The sequence below is a fragment of the Nyctereutes procyonoides genome, unplaced genomic scaffold, assembly GCF_905146905.1.
Source record: "Nyctereutes procyonoides isolate TBG_1078 unplaced genomic scaffold, NYPRO_anot_genome, whole genome shotgun sequence".
Taxonomy (NCBI): Eukaryota; Metazoa; Chordata; class Mammalia; order Carnivora; family Canidae; genus Nyctereutes; species Nyctereutes procyonoides.
Genome location: NW_026575042.1, coordinates 44,050,581 through 44,068,058, shown reverse-complemented (window position 1 = coordinate 44,068,058; position 17,478 = coordinate 44,050,581). Strand labels below are relative to the sequence as shown.

Genomic DNA, 17,478 nt, shown 5'->3' with positions numbered 1-17,478 from the left:
TATGTTTCTGCCTCCCTCTCTTTGTCTCTCATGAATAAATAAATAAAATCTTTTAAAAAATGAAAAAAAGAGGCAGTAATTTAATTTTGGCTCACTCTGAAAATTTGTATTTTTGGACCTTATTTACTTCATTTCTCAAGTATGGAGGGTCAGCTTGTTGAATGAAGGTCTTATCCATTGGATTTGGGGAGGGTAGGATATGGTATTCACAGGGTTGAAGAGTTTAGAGAACATCCAGGTCAAAGAGAGAGAGGGGAGCCTAGACAGCATGCAGATCATGTATTGGAACTCTCAGGTGATATGGGTGCTCATTTCCTCTCTATATTTACCATTTCATGGTCTAGATCATATTTATTATAATGTTGTAGGCAACACAAGAGTGTTTTATCAGTGTGAAAACTCAGGGGGAGAGTTCTATTTAAAATAATTTATGACAGTAGGTACTATTAGTACCCTTAGTCCCATCCAACTACAAATCCTTCCATATCACCATACCTCTTACCCTCTAACAGGCATATTACACTGGATGTCCTAGTCCTCACCCTCTTCTAAGGAGACATGAAAGAAGGACAGTTCATGTGACCCTTATTAAGTTAGGGACCAAGATATTTTGGGACCTAGACTGGTATCATTCCCACTAGATGGCCAGTGAGTGATGTGCTGGCCACTAATAAAAGGAAAATCTTTTTAAAATTTTATTTTATTTATTAATTGAAGTATAGTTGACATACAATGTTACATTGGTTTCAAGGGTACAACAAACATAGTGATTCAACAGGTCCATATGTTATGCTATGCTCACAAGTGTATTTACCATTTTTTACCATATAACACTATTGCAGTGCCATTGACTATATTCCCTATGCTATACCTTTTATTCCTATGACTTATTCATTCCATAACTGGAAACCTGTATTCCCTTTCCCTTCACACATTTTGCCTATCCCCATACTTACTTCCCCTCTGGCCACCATCGGTTTGTTTTCTGTATTTATGGGTCTGTTTTTCCTTTTTGTTTGTTTATTTGTTGTATTTTAGATTCTACCTATAAGTGAAATTATTTCTCTATTTCTCTTAGCATAGTACTCTTTAGGTTTATACACTTTGTTACAATTCTCAAGATTCATTTTTTTTACGGCTGAGTATTCCATTGTGTGTGTGTGTGCACACACATGTATATACACTGTGTGTGTATGTGTATGCATATCTTACATCTTTTTTATTTATCCATTCATTTATCAGTGGACACTTGGGTTGCTTCCATTGTTTGGCTATTGTAAATAACGCTGCAATAAGCATAGGGATGCATATATCTTTTTGAATTCGTGTTTTTGTTTTCTTTGGGTAAATGCCCAGTATTTGAATTACTGGATCATATGGTATTTCTATTTTTAACTTTTTGAGGAACCTCCCTACGGTTTTTGCTAGTGGCTACATCAGTTTACATGCCCACCAATATTACATGAGGATTCTTTTTTCAACATCCTTGTTTACACTTATTTCTTGTTTTTTTGATTCTAGCCATTCTGATGGTGTAAGGTGATATGTCATTGGTTTGGATTTGCATTTCTTTCATGCTCAGTGATGTTGAATATCTTTTCATGTGTCTATTGGCCATCAGAGAGCAAGTTTTTATTGGTCAAACAGGAAGGAACACATGTAGCTGTCAGCTATAGATCATTATATTCTGTTCCTTGATTAGAGACATGGATGCTGGTTCTGAAGTATGACATAGGCATCAGATACAGGTAGAATCAAGGACTCAAGCATCTCAGGGCTTTTTGTCTTTTCTGTTAACTTCACTCTCACTGGGGTCCTGGTTGCTCATAAATTCCAAGCTTACATTCACAACTTCCAGCATTGGGAAAGGGCCAACTATCCATCAGTATCTGTTTGAAAGATCCTTAGGAAAAAAATCTGTGATTGGTTTACTTCAAGCCTGGATCAGTTAACTGTGGCCTGGGGATAGGATTAGGTAGGAAAATGGCTCATTCTGAGATGGTCCTGTCCTTGAGTGAGGTGGGGAAATTCCTATAAAGAGGCACTGCATAGATAGTTCCACAGGTGTTCACTACACAAATATATCAGACGATAGTGGATGTAGTTACAGATGTCATATTTTAACTATTCAATCAAATTTTTAAATTTGGAAAATCTGACTCTCTAACCATTAGCTCTGATATTCTATCTCTTCCATTTTCTTGTTCCTTTTACATTAATTTTTCAGTCTCTTCAAAGCCTCCAAGACCTTTTCTCTCCCAACGTGCAACTTGAAATATATAAAAATCATAAAGGGGCAAATCTTGCCCCTTAACATTATCTGCTCTTTATAACTTGCTTCCCTCCTTAATATTTAGGTCCCATCTTCCTCTGGTTGGTCTGGGTCCAGTGGATACAACATGGCCCTGGGGACCTAAACATCCACATGTAGTTCTTTTGTGAGGATTGCACCCTGAGCATTGAGGCAGTATGTGGCTGCCTCCAGGCTTCTGTTTACTCCTCAGTCTCATCTGTTCCTGATTTACTTTCTTCCTTACCCTTGGGGAAATCATCTTTCACACTAGTATCCAAAATTCCCTGGGACACGTTTTCTTCACTCACTTCACTTTTGTGATTTATCTGAATCTGTTTTCTCTTCTCTGGTTCCCCAGATTGGCATGTTCTGTTGAGGGAAAAAATGGCCCAGTATACAGATTTATAAAACTGAGAATTTGTGGCATCCGATCTCTGTGAGCCTTTCCATGGCTTGTCAATCAAGCTACTGCTTACTTGGCTCTCTTTCATACTGCCCACAGCAGCTGATTGAAATGTTTACTGTTGGAATGCATATTGGGATGATTTGGCACTTGTATCCTTATGGTAAATATTCCTTTCTGCATAAATTTTCAAAATATTCCAAAAAATTCCAAAAAAATAAGGAGTTCATCTAACCTCTGAGTATGTCCATGAAGAGTATATTATGGCATCTTGTCCTAACATTTTTGTAAGTAGAATCTGCACTTCAAATTTTTTTTTAAATTTTATTTATTTATGATAGTCACAGAGAGAGAGAGAGAGAGAGAGAGAGGCAGAGACACAGGCAGAGGGAGAAGCAGGCTCCATGCATAGGGAGCCTGACGTGGGATTCGATCCCGGGTCTCCAGGATCGTGCCCTGGGCCAAAGGCAGGCGCCAAACTGCTGCGCCACCCAGGGATCCCAGAATCTGCACTTCAATATTAAGTTGGTCTTACTGAAAAAAGCAAGATTAATCATTGAAGTTACCAATGCCCATTTCACAAAATGGGACTGGGAAAAAAAAATCACAATATAATTTGATTATATTTAAATGAAAATGAGGCTTGGAACATGTTATTCATGCCAGCTAATAAATACATGACATAAAGGATATCTAAATGCAATTATCTGCCAGAAATCTTACCAACTGTAACTTACCAAATGGTTCTGCAAATTTGAAGTACTTGTAATAACTTAGATTAAGATGAGTATTGAATTAAAAAAAATGAACAGTTATACGTTTGACTTGGAGGGAATTCAAATAGGATAAGTTTACACTATAATTTGGAGTGAGATAGAATTTATTTTTTAAGCATAATACTTTGTGAAAATAGTAACAGAACTTTGGAGTTAGTGAAATTAAAAATAATGTTAAAGGAAAATAATATGAGACATATGTAACCACATTTATTCTCAAATAAATTCTCTGTCCTTGGCAAGGTGAATATAATAGGCTGTTTTGTGGAGATTCTGACCAGCCCACCAACGCCTCTCTGAATGCCCGCCCCCTTGCCCACAGCTTCCATTGACTGTTTCATACATCCCCCTCTCTTTTGGCTACTGTTTATTGAGTCAGATGATCACATCAGCCTGCTCCATGTGGGCTCCCAAGCCAGTGAGGCCTCTAGGGAGAGAAATGAGGCAGGAATGCTAGAGTACTTTCTCTAGGGCAGGTGCATCCCTGTTATAGGATGTAGTAACTGGATTCCAGTAAAATTTCCTTATTGTTTAAATTTAGTAAATATGGCATGCTTCGGGAACTGTGCTGAGATATATTCATACATAGTTGGTAGTATTATAAATTGTTATAAGTTTTCTGGAAAATATTTGGCAATATGTATTAAGAGTATTAAAAATGTTCATATCTATGTCCTTGGTCGTACTGCTTCTAGAACTGTACTGTGAGTAATTTATCAGATTAAATACCTGCACATTTGTCACAGTGCAATTTATGATCTTGAAAAATCAGAAAAAGCTAAATGTTCCAATTTTAGGACTAGCTAACTATATCAGAATGTGTCTGTATTTTGTAATGTTACTCAATTATTAAAATGTTTTAGAAAAAATATTTAATGGTGTAGCAAGCTACCATGCTATGACATCAAGTGAAAAGTCTGTGTACAAAGTACTATACGTATTCTAACTCAAATATCACAATTCATATATGTATTTGTGTATAATGAATGCAAAAAAAGTAGAAGAAAATGCACCCAAATGTTAAAAATGGTAATTTTTAAGCAGGAAAACTAATTGTAACTTATTTTTTATGCTTTACTATACCTTCATTTCCTACAATGATCATGTATATAATTAGAAAAGTCCTATTAAAAAATTATGTGTAAAATAGTGTCTTATATTAGTCATAAGAAATGGGTTTTTTCTTTGTCGCATGAAAAATTTTGAAAAACTCAAAAGGATATATTTTTTCCATGCTGTGCAGTGAAATAAATTGTATTATTTATTTTTGCAATGGCAGGATATAAAATCTATAAGAAATGGTATTAAACTGTCGTATTAAAATTTAAATGGAAATGTGTTCATAGTTATATTTGTCTTGTTTTAAAAATAAATCAGCATCTATTTTAAGTAATGGAGATTAAATACGTTACAATAAAATTATTTTATTTTAATGTAAGTATGTTTACCAGATTTTAATCAAGTAACAACAGTTTAGAGATATAGATATACATATACAGATAAAACATATATTTTTTAAAACTGTAAGGCATACTTTATGATATATAATCTTTTTACCACAAAATATATATACTTCTCAGATTATGAAACACAACCGATATGACTAGGAAGACACTACTACCTAGGACCAGAGTAACACCTTTACAAGTAGTTTAGCTTTTATATATGACTTTGGTAATATCTGTATACAAATAAGCCAAATAGTTGGCATGTTTTGGCAGTGTGAATCTGTAAGACATTAGCTGAATTTCACAAAAGTTTCTGAAACTTGACAATTACTACTTAGCAAGTCTATGTACAGAATGTGCAGTAGCAGGTACAAGTGGGCCAGGGTTGCTAATAGCTAAATAGGAACAAAAGCTTACTGCCCTTTGGAAATTGGGCAGAGCACTCTTGAGCTCTGATCCCCTGTTGCTCCTCTTGAGGTTTAACATATTCCACATACCTTTATGTGGAAATCAAACCTTAACAGAACAAGAGCAGACTGGGGAGATGGAATTTCTGCCAGTAAAATTTTCCCAATCACATTCATCCAGTTTCTGACCTCATTCTTTGAGTGGCCATCATCTTTCTAATGTAAAATGTGGCAAAATGTGGTTTGCTTTGTTTTGTTGCACAGGGAAAGGAAAGCTTTTGTTCAGAGCTTTAGAAAGGTTCACTGAGACCAAATGACCTTCTTAGATTCTGAAAAGTAGCTAATGCTCATTTGATAGTGAAGGGGAATATACTATAGGGGAATGTTTTTCTTGCTTCTTCTTTTACAAGATTACTTCACCCACAGGTTTCAAGTGTGTCACTCAACTTCAACACATGAAGCAGACTTCTTGGTGGATGCGTTTCCATGATCTGAGGGGCGGTAGGAAAGTGTGCTCATTTTTGTTGATAGGCTTGAGTGGGATTTGGCCTTTGGAGGGATGTATTTCAGAAGCTGGAGAAAATATTTTTTAAATTTTTTCCCCAGAAAGCCATAAAAGAGAGGATTCAGGCAATTGTTAAAATAAGCTATGCAAATAGTGATGGGCATGGCGGTGTCAACAATATCTGCAATTTTACAGTCATGTATGATGCCCAGCTGAATCAGTACGTCCAGAAAAGTGAATATTTGGTGGGGAACCCAGGAAAAGAAAAAGAAAAGCACAATTGCCATAATTATCTTGAAAATATCATCATTTCTTGGCTTGTTCTTCTGAATCTCATAAGCCCTCTTTAGCGTCTTCCAAATAAGAGTATAACTTGTAAGAATGATCAGAAAAGGAAACAAGAAACCCAGTATATTCTTGGTTAGGCCCAGTCCAATGGGGAGGGTTGAATTTTGGGATTCATAATGGAAAGCGCAAACTGTGATATTGGTGTTCTCAATGAAAAACACATTTCGGTGGATTATAGTTGGCAAACTTGCCAAGCCAGCCAGCAGCCAAATAATGATGCAGGTGACTTTTGCCATAAGCATTGTGCGCCGAAGGCGGGACTTCATTGGATGAACAATAGCCACATAACGATCGATGCTTAGACATGTAAGTAGAAACACACTGGCATAGAGGTTGAAACTGACACTGGCTGAAGCGATCTTACATAGGTAATTGCCAAAGGGCCAGCGGTATTCCATAGCAGTGTAGACAGCCCATAGTGGCAAAGTCAGTAAAAAGCACAAGTCAGCCAATGCTAAATTCAAAAGAAAAACACTGGCCACGGTCTTCAGTTTCATGTAAAAGTAAATGACAATCACTACCAAGCTGTTTCCAAATATTCCCACCACAAAGATGATACTGTATAAAGTAGGGATCATGACAAATATATAATTATGCCTTCCAGCTTTGGGACAGTCATCTTGGATTCTTTTAATACCATCTTCAGTGGAAGAGTTGAGGATCATTTTGATCTCCTGGGTTAATTAATCAGTGTCAGACACTATGCCAAATGCACCTGGAGAAAATAAAAATGAAAAGATAAAAAAAATTAACTTGGGTTATAAACATGCAGTTTTATTTTTCAATCATAAATATAGTAACTCAAGTTTTGTCTTAGGAAAAAAATCAATAATATTTTCTGGAGAAAAACTGAACTGAGAGAGTCCAAGTTTACACATTTAAATTAATTTTTAGAACATACTGCTTTTCTAGGAAGTGATAAATACCCTCCAGACAAATGGAAGTGGGGATCCTATGTAAATAAACTTTATGTCCTTTACATTTTTTCTAGAAGTAAATCCTAGCTTCCAAATTGGTTTTAAAAACATAATCTAAATCTCAGAAAATAACACTGAATTAAATTCATTATTCAGGAAGACTTGTGGTTTTTCAGAGGTAGGCAAGGCTAATTAATTAGTCTTTAACCTTAGAAGTATGACAATCTGTATCTTGTTCTTCAAACCATATCTTTCATTTCATAATCTTTACTCAAATATAAACATTATTAGCATCCTCCCTGAAGTGGTCAGAATAGCTGCCTCTAGGTTACTGAGGAATTGGTCATTGTGGGAAGTGATTTAGGAAGGGATAAGGGAGAGTGCTCAAAACTTTGTGGACTAGCATTCTTGCCATGGTTTCCCAGGCCAATACAGTCAATACCCACTTTATTCTTTAACTTCCAGCTCAGTCTAGGAAAAGAGACTGAATCTCCTAACTTTTGTGCTTGCCAGAGATTTCTGGAGTGAACTCTGGGGTTAACCATTCATATAACAGGAATGCCAGATGAGCAGAATAGGTCAGGGTTATCAATAAAACATGTCTTTTGTGGGAGCTTAAGATGGCAGCAGTTCTTTAGGATTTTTGGAAGAATCAGATGCTCAGGAATGAGCTCCATAAAGACTTCTGCAAATATTTGCTTCAATATTTTACATAATAAGTAATCAAGCTATTTATTTATGTGATTTAGAAAATCAACATCTTCTGCCCTAGCAGAGTCCATCAGAAAACCTGTGGGAGGGAGGCTGAGGACACTGCAAGCGTAACATCACAGGATGTGGCACAGGCACACTCTGAGGTAGAAGCTCAGCATCTGGCACCGGTGGGTAAGGGGTGCTGGGTGGAGGAGGGGGTCTGGGTAGGAAAGGGGTGCTGGGTAATGATCCTTTTGCTACACCAGGAGCAGGTCCATAGAAGGGCTTGGCCATCCGTTTCTCTTGTAGCAAGGTGTCCTGGACAAGAAGAGGAACAGGAATAAGACACTACTAGTCTGCCCAGGATAGCTGTGCTTGGCCTCCAGGAGAGCTGGATGAACACATACACCTAATGGTGGTGTCCATCTTGGGGTAGGTGGTGCTGTGAGAAGGATAAGACTCAGGTAGCCAGATCTTAAGAGAGAACACTAGGAAGAATGAGCTTCTTAAATGGCCTCTTTGCCTCCCCCGAGAGGTAGGTATTCTCCTTACCCAAGGTTTTGGCTTTTTATCCTCATTATCTTGTCCTTTTCTACTCAGCCTTATATAATTGGAACTTCTTCCCCCTTCTCTCATTAGCATCCACAAACAAGCAAAGGTGACATCCTTTGTGGAGCCTTTCTGACTTGTCTAGGCAACTGGCTGTTCCATTTGCTAAGCCACTCTGGATACAGACACTATATTATAACGGTCTGTTGACTAGTGTTCTCCAGTGGTACATCAGCTGCTTGAGGGCAGGGCCTGTTTCGAATAATGTAGGCCCCAGACTATTCCAGGGGACAGATGATAAATGTTTGATGAACAGTGTGCCGGAGGACAAAAGAATGAGTAAATAGCATATAACTTAAAAGCTATGAGTATAGCATATTGAGAGTAGTTTCTTTGGGACCAATGAAATAATTTATATTTTGTTCCTGAAAGGATCTTACAGAAAACACTCAGTGTTAACCTGGGCCTCGCCTTGCCTAAAAAATCAAAACCAAAAGCAAAATCATACCAAATCCAACAAACAGACAAAAAAAAAAAAACCTCCTTGGTACTTTTAGAAGTATTTGGTTTCTAAAACAGAAGAAGATGAAAAGAAGGAATAAATATAATGGAAACTAGGGCTAGGCTCTCAAGGAGATATGACGTGTTTCTTCCTCATCCAGAAGGATTTCCCTACATTTTGCTGACTTTTCAGTTTATTTTATCATAGTTGCTGAAATTATACCAACTTAGAAGTATAAATTTCTTTAGGTAAATAACTATTCCCTATTAAAAATTAAAGGCTTCACGGAAGGTTTATGGGCTAGCAGTCATTTATGCCTTAATGTGTATTAATTTACTTATTTGTTCTAACATCTGGTTGAGATCAGTTGGATTTTGCCTAGGAAAAATGTGGAAATGTCAAGGTTAAAGAATCTCAAAGATTAAAAAGCAGCCAGGGTGAACTCTATAACTGAAAACTAGGGCAGAGGTAAATATTTGTTTCAGCTTGGATGCAAGGCCACTAACAGATAGGAAGGGATAAACTTAATGCTTTAGAATCCCTTGGGTGCTCTGAGCTTGGGTGCTGGAAAATAGGGAGGAAATTCTCCTCTTTTTCTTCTTTTCTCTCTTGACCCTAACTCTAAGAGTACACGTCTCAGGCTGGTTCTATGAATACTATCTCTGAGTGGGTAGAAGGTTATTGAATAGCCTGGAACTGTAACCATCATATATTAAAGAATTTCTATGGGAAAGAGTTTGCATTTGAAAGAACCGATTTATAAACATAGTTTTGGACTCCAATTCCTTCACAATCTGAGTTCAGTTTCTTCTTCAGTCCCATCGATCCACATTGACTAATACTTAATATATAAAAGGCTGCTCTGAACAACTAGGGGGAATATCCCTGGACATTTTAGTAAGGTATTTATTATTTAAGTGAGTATATCACTTGAGAAACTCTGGATATCACACTGAGTATACTAATTAGAAGAACATTTTACATAAATGTTTATATAAGTAACGACCAAGACTTCCTGCCAGGTAAGGAAACAACTTTTCTCATATTTGAGGGGAACGGAAAGGGAAGGGGAATTTTAGATGATAGAAACAGTGGGAGCAAGCATAGGGAAGCATAATGCAAACAGTTCATTCAGTGGGCAGTCATCCATTTATCATATATCCGCTGAACACCTACTATGTGCTGGGGTTAAGGATGCAAAGTGAATAAGTTCATATTCCTTCAGGCATTTGAGTCTAGTTGGGGCAAGGTGAGGAGAAGAGCTTTAAAGACAGAATTGTTCCAGTGTCGAATACTATACCATAACAGGGTCATGTGGAATATTCTGTATTTATCATTGATCCAGTTTGGTGGTAGGAGACTGGAGGAGTGCTCAGGGGCACTTCCCAGAGAAGTTGGCATTTGGACTTTGGAAGATGTATGGAAACAAAGTGGTTAGAACTTAAAGGCAACAGTGGGCCAGCTGAGGTAGAGTAGACATTGTCATCATTGAACTTTGCCCTCCCTACAGACATCTGCAGCCTCATCCATGGGAAACTGCTCTTGTAAATTTACAGATATCGTACAACCCCCTGGGCAGTGGTGTGGGGTCTGAATGTGCACTGGATGTGAGGGTGACATGGCCATACTGGTGTGCAAGAAATCTCATTCTCAGTCTGCACTGTTGCCACTGATAGGCTTTCTAGAGAAAACCTGATTCTCAGGAAAGAGGTAAAATGGAACTCCTGTGATTAGTAGGCACCTATGATGATGATAAATGAGTGTGAAAAGTGTAGGGTTCTTTTCTCTTTGAAGCTGAAAGGACGCTGTTTTGATGAGGAACCAAAGGAAAGAGACGTGATGTTTAGGGATGGCAAACTTATGAGTCCTAGAAAGCAGCTACATTTTATCCTACTTTTTCTCCCAGTAGGGTTTTAGGCAGGCAGGTTATACTGATAAAAAAAAAAAAAAAAAAAAAAAAAAACACAGGAGGATCCACCTCTCCCTATTTCTGGGTCTCACCATAGCTTTTACACAGTCTCTGTGGCTTATATAAATTCCATAGCACTATTTCTTCTTGAGGGGAAAAGAGATGGGATTTGGAGTCAAAATATTTATAATGGAATCTTCTCTTGCCATAAATCTGTATGGCTCTGGGTAAGTCACTTCGTTTCTCTGAACATAAGCCTCAGTTCCCTTATTTGTAGGAAATGGGAACAGTGATTCTTACTGCACAGGATTGTTATGGTAATTAAATTAAATAACACAAAAGCACTGGGCATATTTTTCAAACAGTTTGTTTTTAATAAATGTGTTTTTCTGAATCTTTACTATTATTATTTTTTTTTAATGCAAGGCAAACATGGACTTAGGCATGGCTCAAAAAACCATGCAAGATTTTTTTTTAATCGTATCATTGGTAAGCTCTTTCTCTTGCCAAAAAAGGCTAAAAATAGCAGGGTGTTGTTCCTTCAGAGTATGAGTAAAAAAGTCACCTTAAACAGCTGAATACATTGGCCATGAGTCAGGTGGGAACTTTCAGTCTGCTGTAAACACAACAAGCTGGCCCTTGGTGGTCACACTACATTTATCCATCACTTGCTTTCATAGTAGATACCTTGTGTTCCTTGACAGCTTCCTTTATTCTTAAAAACAAGCCTAAGAAACATTTTTTCTCTCTCTCTCCCTTCCCTTCCTTTCCCTTCCCTTCCCCCTCCCTCTTCCTTCCTTCCTTCCTTCCTTCCTTCTCCTTCCTTCCTTCCTTCCTTCCTTCCTTCTCTTTCTAATTCTAAGAATATTTCCCCAAGACTTTTGATTAGAATATTAATACCTTCTTAAGCTTTTAGGCAAGCCAAGACCCATCTAATTAAATTGTTCATTACAAGCTCCTTTTTTAATGAGTTTGTAATCTAAGGGAAAAAAATACCACATAGTTTCCTATGATAATAAAGAGAGAACTAACAGACAAAGTAATTATATTTTAGAATAATCTTCTATCAAAGTATCTTTCTCAGATATCTAAAAGAGTAGACTAGTGTTTGTAAGTCATTTGCTTACAGTGCTGGGCAGCTCAATAAACCATCCTGTTCAAAAGTCATTCTCTTTATTGCTCTTATTTTTATAAATTCAGACTTTAGAAAGCAACTGTTTCGGCTCCTGTGTGTTTTTTTCCCCCTCAGTAATGAATGAGGCATTCTATAGGGAACAACTGTTAGTCAGTATCCATTTGTGAATTCATTGAATCATAGAAATTGGCAGTAAAATTTTTAGAGTTTCTACTTGTTTCTTTTTCAAATCGACTTGTTCTTATTTCTTAACCTCTGTTCTTATTTTATGGGGTCTATTTGTACCCTTCTATCTTTAAACATTTCAAACATCTGTATGTTAAGAGTCCCTATCCAATTCTTTTACTATTTGTAGTTCGTAGTTCTTCTCATATAAATTCTGTTTGTTTCATCTGTGGACACTCTTTCTTGGCATTTGCCTTCATCTAAAATTTTATAATCTCTGACTGTGAGTTAATCTGTGGTGGGGATTAACTTCTTTAGGAGGCCTGGTGTCTGGATGGTGGTCGCCTGTGAAATTTCTGCTTGGACATAAAACACTCACTTGATCTGGATAAGTTTTTAATGCCAGTACTCAGCCTAGTTTCCAATGCCATACTTTTTCTTCAGATAATGCAAATTAGGCCTCTCGCCCATTCTCAGATTTTTGCTGGTCTGCAGAAGTTATCTAGTTTTGGTCACAATAGGCAGTAATTTTCCAGTTTCTGGCTTTACCCAGGAAAGCCTGTTTCATTTGCCTTTAGTGCACATGTCTAATGGTCTTGACTTCCATCCTGGTAAACTCATTAAAACTTTATCTTAAAAAAAAAAAAAAAAAAAAAACAACTTTATCTTGATTGTGTAACCGGTATTGATTCTTCTCTGGCCCATGTGGTCTCTTTTTTTCTTTTAAAAAATTATTTATTTTTGAGAGAGGTCATGCCAGAGAACACGCGACCTAGGGGGTGGTAGAGAGAGGGAGAAGCAGGCTCCCTGCTGAGCAGAGAGCCTGACTACATGGGGCTTGATCCCAAGACCCTGAGATCATGACCTGAGCCCAAGACAGACCCTTAACTGGCTGAGCCCCCCAGGAGCCCCATGTGGTCTCAATTCTTCTTCAGAGCTGTGATCTGATATTTTATGTGTTTGGAGAAAGAAGGGTAATGCCCATGATTGCTAAGTTCATTGTCTTCCTCTTGACGGGAAGTTGCCCTACACATTATTTGGAGATAATGGTTAAGTTGCTTGGACCCAGTAAGCTTTCGATTATAGTCTTGCCCCATGTTTCTCCTCATGCCTTTTAGCGAAGCACCCAATCCCTTCTGGTGGTACTCTCCTCCACAGTGGTAATCCTGGCAGCCATGAAGAAGGGAGCTTGGCAGAGAGTATGGCACCATGGGGCAAGTGACCAGAATTGCTTTTAAATCAGATGCAGGAGAGAATGGCTGGCAGTCCGACTAAAGTCTCTATGTTAGATACTTTTCTGGGAGATGATTTGGTTCACCTCTGCAATTCCTAGGTGAATATTTCTCTTAGGACACACAATATATTTTGTTAAAATTACTGCCATATTAAATAAGTACTCAAGATTCAGTGTCCTTAAATTTAATGATATGTCTAAGTGGTAAACAGTGGTTTCTGGCCCTCTTCCCAAGTCAGTTTCATCCACTATGGCCCGCCCTCACAAGAAATGAAAACAGAACTGCCTTCCTATTTCTGCACATACCAGTTGTAACCAGCTGTGGTGATGGTGGTTAAATGTCCTGCCATCTTCAACTAGCCATTTGCTTTGCAAAATAGCCTAAGAATAGAAAGAACTCAGCTTTCTGGAAGGAAAATCAGAAGTTCCTTCCAAGTTAGGTATACACATCAAGGAAAGTAATCCTGAATTTTTGCTTGTTAGAAATGATTCAGTACTTTAATATATAAGAAAGTAACACTAACTGTTCAGCTTCTCTCCACTTCAGATGCTTCTATTTATCATAATAGTTCAAACAACTCACTTGTGATGAATATTCCAAGCCCCCAAACACTAACTCCCTTTATTCCTATGATATTTCTTCCTACTCTGTTCTAACTCTTGGCTGTTTTTTGTTGTATTTTTATTTTTTATTTTCAAAAAGAAAAGAGAAACAGGTAGGGATGAAATATATGTCCTAAGTCTAATCATGTGCTAGAAATCTTCCTTTGATATGTTGGTGATAGTAGAAAATATTCTTATGTTAAAAACAGAGGGTCATGGAAGGCTTCAGTGAGCCTTGAAAGAGTTGTGCTGCACAGACTAGGGGAAAAGGAAAATAAATCCAACTTGGAAGAAAGTTTGTATATAAATAAACTCCTGTCCTCCTATACTCCCAAATTCCTCAAACTTAGGGACTCACTGAATTTCCCCAAGGGAATCATAATCACATTTCAAAGGATCAGCATCTCGGCCATTCATCAAAAGGGAGGAAACATCATTTTTAATAATAAGGCTCCTGGAGACTGTTCACAAGCTTTTCTTTTTCAACAGATGAAAAAGGCAGCTCCTATACAGGTATCTCCATCAACAGCTGTTTTATCCAACTTGTGAGCAAACCCCCAAATTTTGTATGTTAAGCCACTGCATATTTGCTTCTCTGAAACTTTATTTCTTTTTATTTATTTATTTTTCTACTTCTCTGAGACTAAATCAGCAGCAGAAGCTGCTTGTCTCATTTCACATTCCACTTTAAGGAGTATGAGGAAAGTTACTGGGAAAGAAAGGAAGCACTAATTAATTTGTACTCTTAAGAAATTATGGTATTACTGCAGAATTTATATGCTATATGAGTTTTATGTTAGAAATTATTGGCCACATGGCAATTCATTTCAGATTAAAGTTTTTAACATTTATAGAAATCACGTGATCATACATTTTAAATGAAGCTAGAAAGATCAAATAATACCTGTATTGTACATGTTTCCCCAAATTGTCCTATGTTCTGATTACAATAGGAATACTCTCTGAATGACAGTCTACAAATTGGTCCTACACAATGTATAAAGAGCCTAGGATTCTAATTTTGACTTTCTCATTCACTAATTAGGTGACTTTGAACCAGTCATGGTTCATGCCCTGCCTGTAGTTAGTCAGGATTACATCATCCTATGAAAAAGGTGGCACAATGTGTTATTGTTAAAATAACTCATACAAAACAAACCTATTTTCAGGTTTCTTTGTGGGGAAAATACAACTTTTTAAAGTTTAGCAAATAGTTAATGGGATTCAGGTGGCCAGATAAAAACACAGAGGGTGAGGGCAGAGTATTATAAAAGAACCTCACAGTAATATATTATTTGGAAATACTATTTTGAAGTGTTATATTAGTCAGTGTTTTGAAGGGCTAAATAGATTTTTTTGTCCTAAGAAAATGAATTCTGTAAGGTAATGTTTGATATTATCAGAGAGTTACTTTTTTTTGATATCATAGACTTACATTTATTTTTGAAACAGTTTTATGTGTGTGTGTGTGTTTTAAGGCATTAAAAACTGAGACAACAGAATAGTCTCTTAGAGAAAGCGCTGGACTAGAGTCCTGTCGAATAGTCTGCTCTGTCACTAACCACTGACACAATCTTATACAGGTACCCCTTAAATATCACAAAATATTTAGAATGGAAATACTAACACTTGTTCTCACCTCTCTATTTCATAGATTGTTAAAGGTAAACAGTGAAGTCTTAGGAAGACATAAAAACAATTTGAAAATATAAATCTTATAATTTCTCTAATGCAAGGATAAGTGAAATTTAATGAAGGAAAGCTCAGAACTTCAAAAACTAATGGAGCTTTCTTCATTCAGAAATTCAGCAAAAATATTTTTCATTATTTTAATCTAATGCATTTATTTCAAGAATTATAATGAGGCATTTGATTAATGCTGAAAGAAAGCTCAAATGGCAGATACCGTATGGCTTCTACATTTAATACTTGTAGCAGCAAATGTCTGGGTGTAAAGTGGGGCCCTTAGATTAAACCTGACCAATAGATGTATCTTCTTTGGCCCCTGAAGCACGGCTTTGGGGATTTGAATTTTCTGTGGTTTACTAATCTTCATTGCTCTCTATTTTCCAATTCTTTGGGTCACTGCTGTTCAAAAAAAAATTAATGTGAACCACATACGTAATTAAAAATTTCATGGTAACCATACTAAAAAAGTAAAAAGAAAAAGATGAAATTAATTTTAATAATATATTATTTAATCCCATATAGCCAAAATATTATCATTTCAACATGTAATCAGTATACAAATGGAAATATTTTACTTTTTTTTGGTACCAAGTCTTAAAAATTAGGAGTATAGTTTATGTTTCCAACACATCTCAGTTGAAAGCAGCTGAACACTTCAAGAGTTCAGTCATCACTTGAGGCTGACTACCAAATTAGAAAATACAGTGTTAGATGCTTCCCTCACCTACAGAGCCCTTCTAGCAATGGTTCTGAAAATGTGGTCCCAGAAACAGCAGCATCAGCCTCACCTGGGAATTCCTCAGGAGTGCAAATCTCAGGCCCCACTCCAGACCTACAGAATCAGAAACTCTGTGGGTGGGGTCCAGCAGGCTATGTTTTAATGAGCCCTCCAGGTAGTTCTGATGCACACTAATGTTTTAAAATCATTGCCCTACTGTCACCTTAATTTGCAACTCTGGCTTGTATGCTGCTAATCATGATTAATAGGCAAAACCAAGTCCAAATGACAAAAGTGCCCTTGGCTGAAATGTTTTTCATTTGGCTCTTCTGAGGCATCAAAACCTAAAGTCAGTATGACAGACTACTAAAATATAGCTTGAGAATTATTCATTAGATTGTGTATTTCTTTCAGACACTTAGGACTAGTGTAGTTTAGGGGTGACCAACAGGATGTTATCCAGTAAAACACCCCTTGCACTTATTCATAAATGTCTGGAATTTCTCTAAGGGGGCACTGGGTTGACAGTACCCACTTCTACACCTCCAAGATCTGCCTGAGGGAGGAAACAGATACACTGACTCAGGTAAAAGCCAGAAGAACACAGTAGAAGAGCATGGTGATGGAAACTGAAAGATCTGAATCAGTATATGAATTTATCTCTTATGAGCTGTGATGTCTTTAGCTTTCCTCTTAACCTGTGACTCATTTTCTTCATCTGGAGAATGATAATGACAACAAAGAAGTAAAAAAAAGAAAGAAAAAATCCTGTCAGGGTCACAACATTGTTGGGAACCTCATGAGATTATGTATATGGAGATGTCATAAGATCCTGAAAATTTGAGACTTTTGTTAGTGTTATTAAATGTATACGACGGTATAAATGACTAATTTCCCCCCTACAAGCAAATCTGGATAAGGAGAATTGGGAAGCTGCACTGGGTGCTGGAAGTGGAAGAAGCTAATGTACCAAAAAAGAGACAGAGAGGCTCAGAGAGGGAGGCAGGTGGCACTGCTGACAAGCTGCTTGGACTGGACGGTTCTCCAGCTCTGACCATTCTCTCGAATACCTACATAATTTTTAAATATGAATTACAATGAAACCACACCACTGATTGTAACAAAAAGTTTAGACCCTTCTATCTTGCTGTTATTTACCATTCCATTCGCTTCTATGTGGGACT

General features: G+C 37.1%; 1 protein-coding gene across 3 annotated transcripts in view; it reads right to left on the bottom strand.

Annotated features, from left to right (window-relative positions):
- Positions 1 to 4,897: 4,897 nt before the first annotated feature.
- Positions 4,898 to 17,478, bottom strand: part of AGTR1 (angiotensin II receptor type 1) — a 47,382-nt gene continuing 34,801 nt past the window's right edge. For all 3 annotated transcript variants that reach the window (XM_055321725.1, XM_055321724.1, XM_055321726.1), the window contains one exon: positions 4,898 to 6,895. In XM_055321725.1, coding sequence (XP_055177700.1) covers positions 5,766 to 6,845 — 1,080 coding nt within the window. In that variant the 5' untranslated portion in view covers positions 6,846 to 6,895 and the 3' untranslated portion in view covers positions 4,898 to 5,765. The remainder of the gene's footprint in view (positions 6,896 to 17,478) is intronic.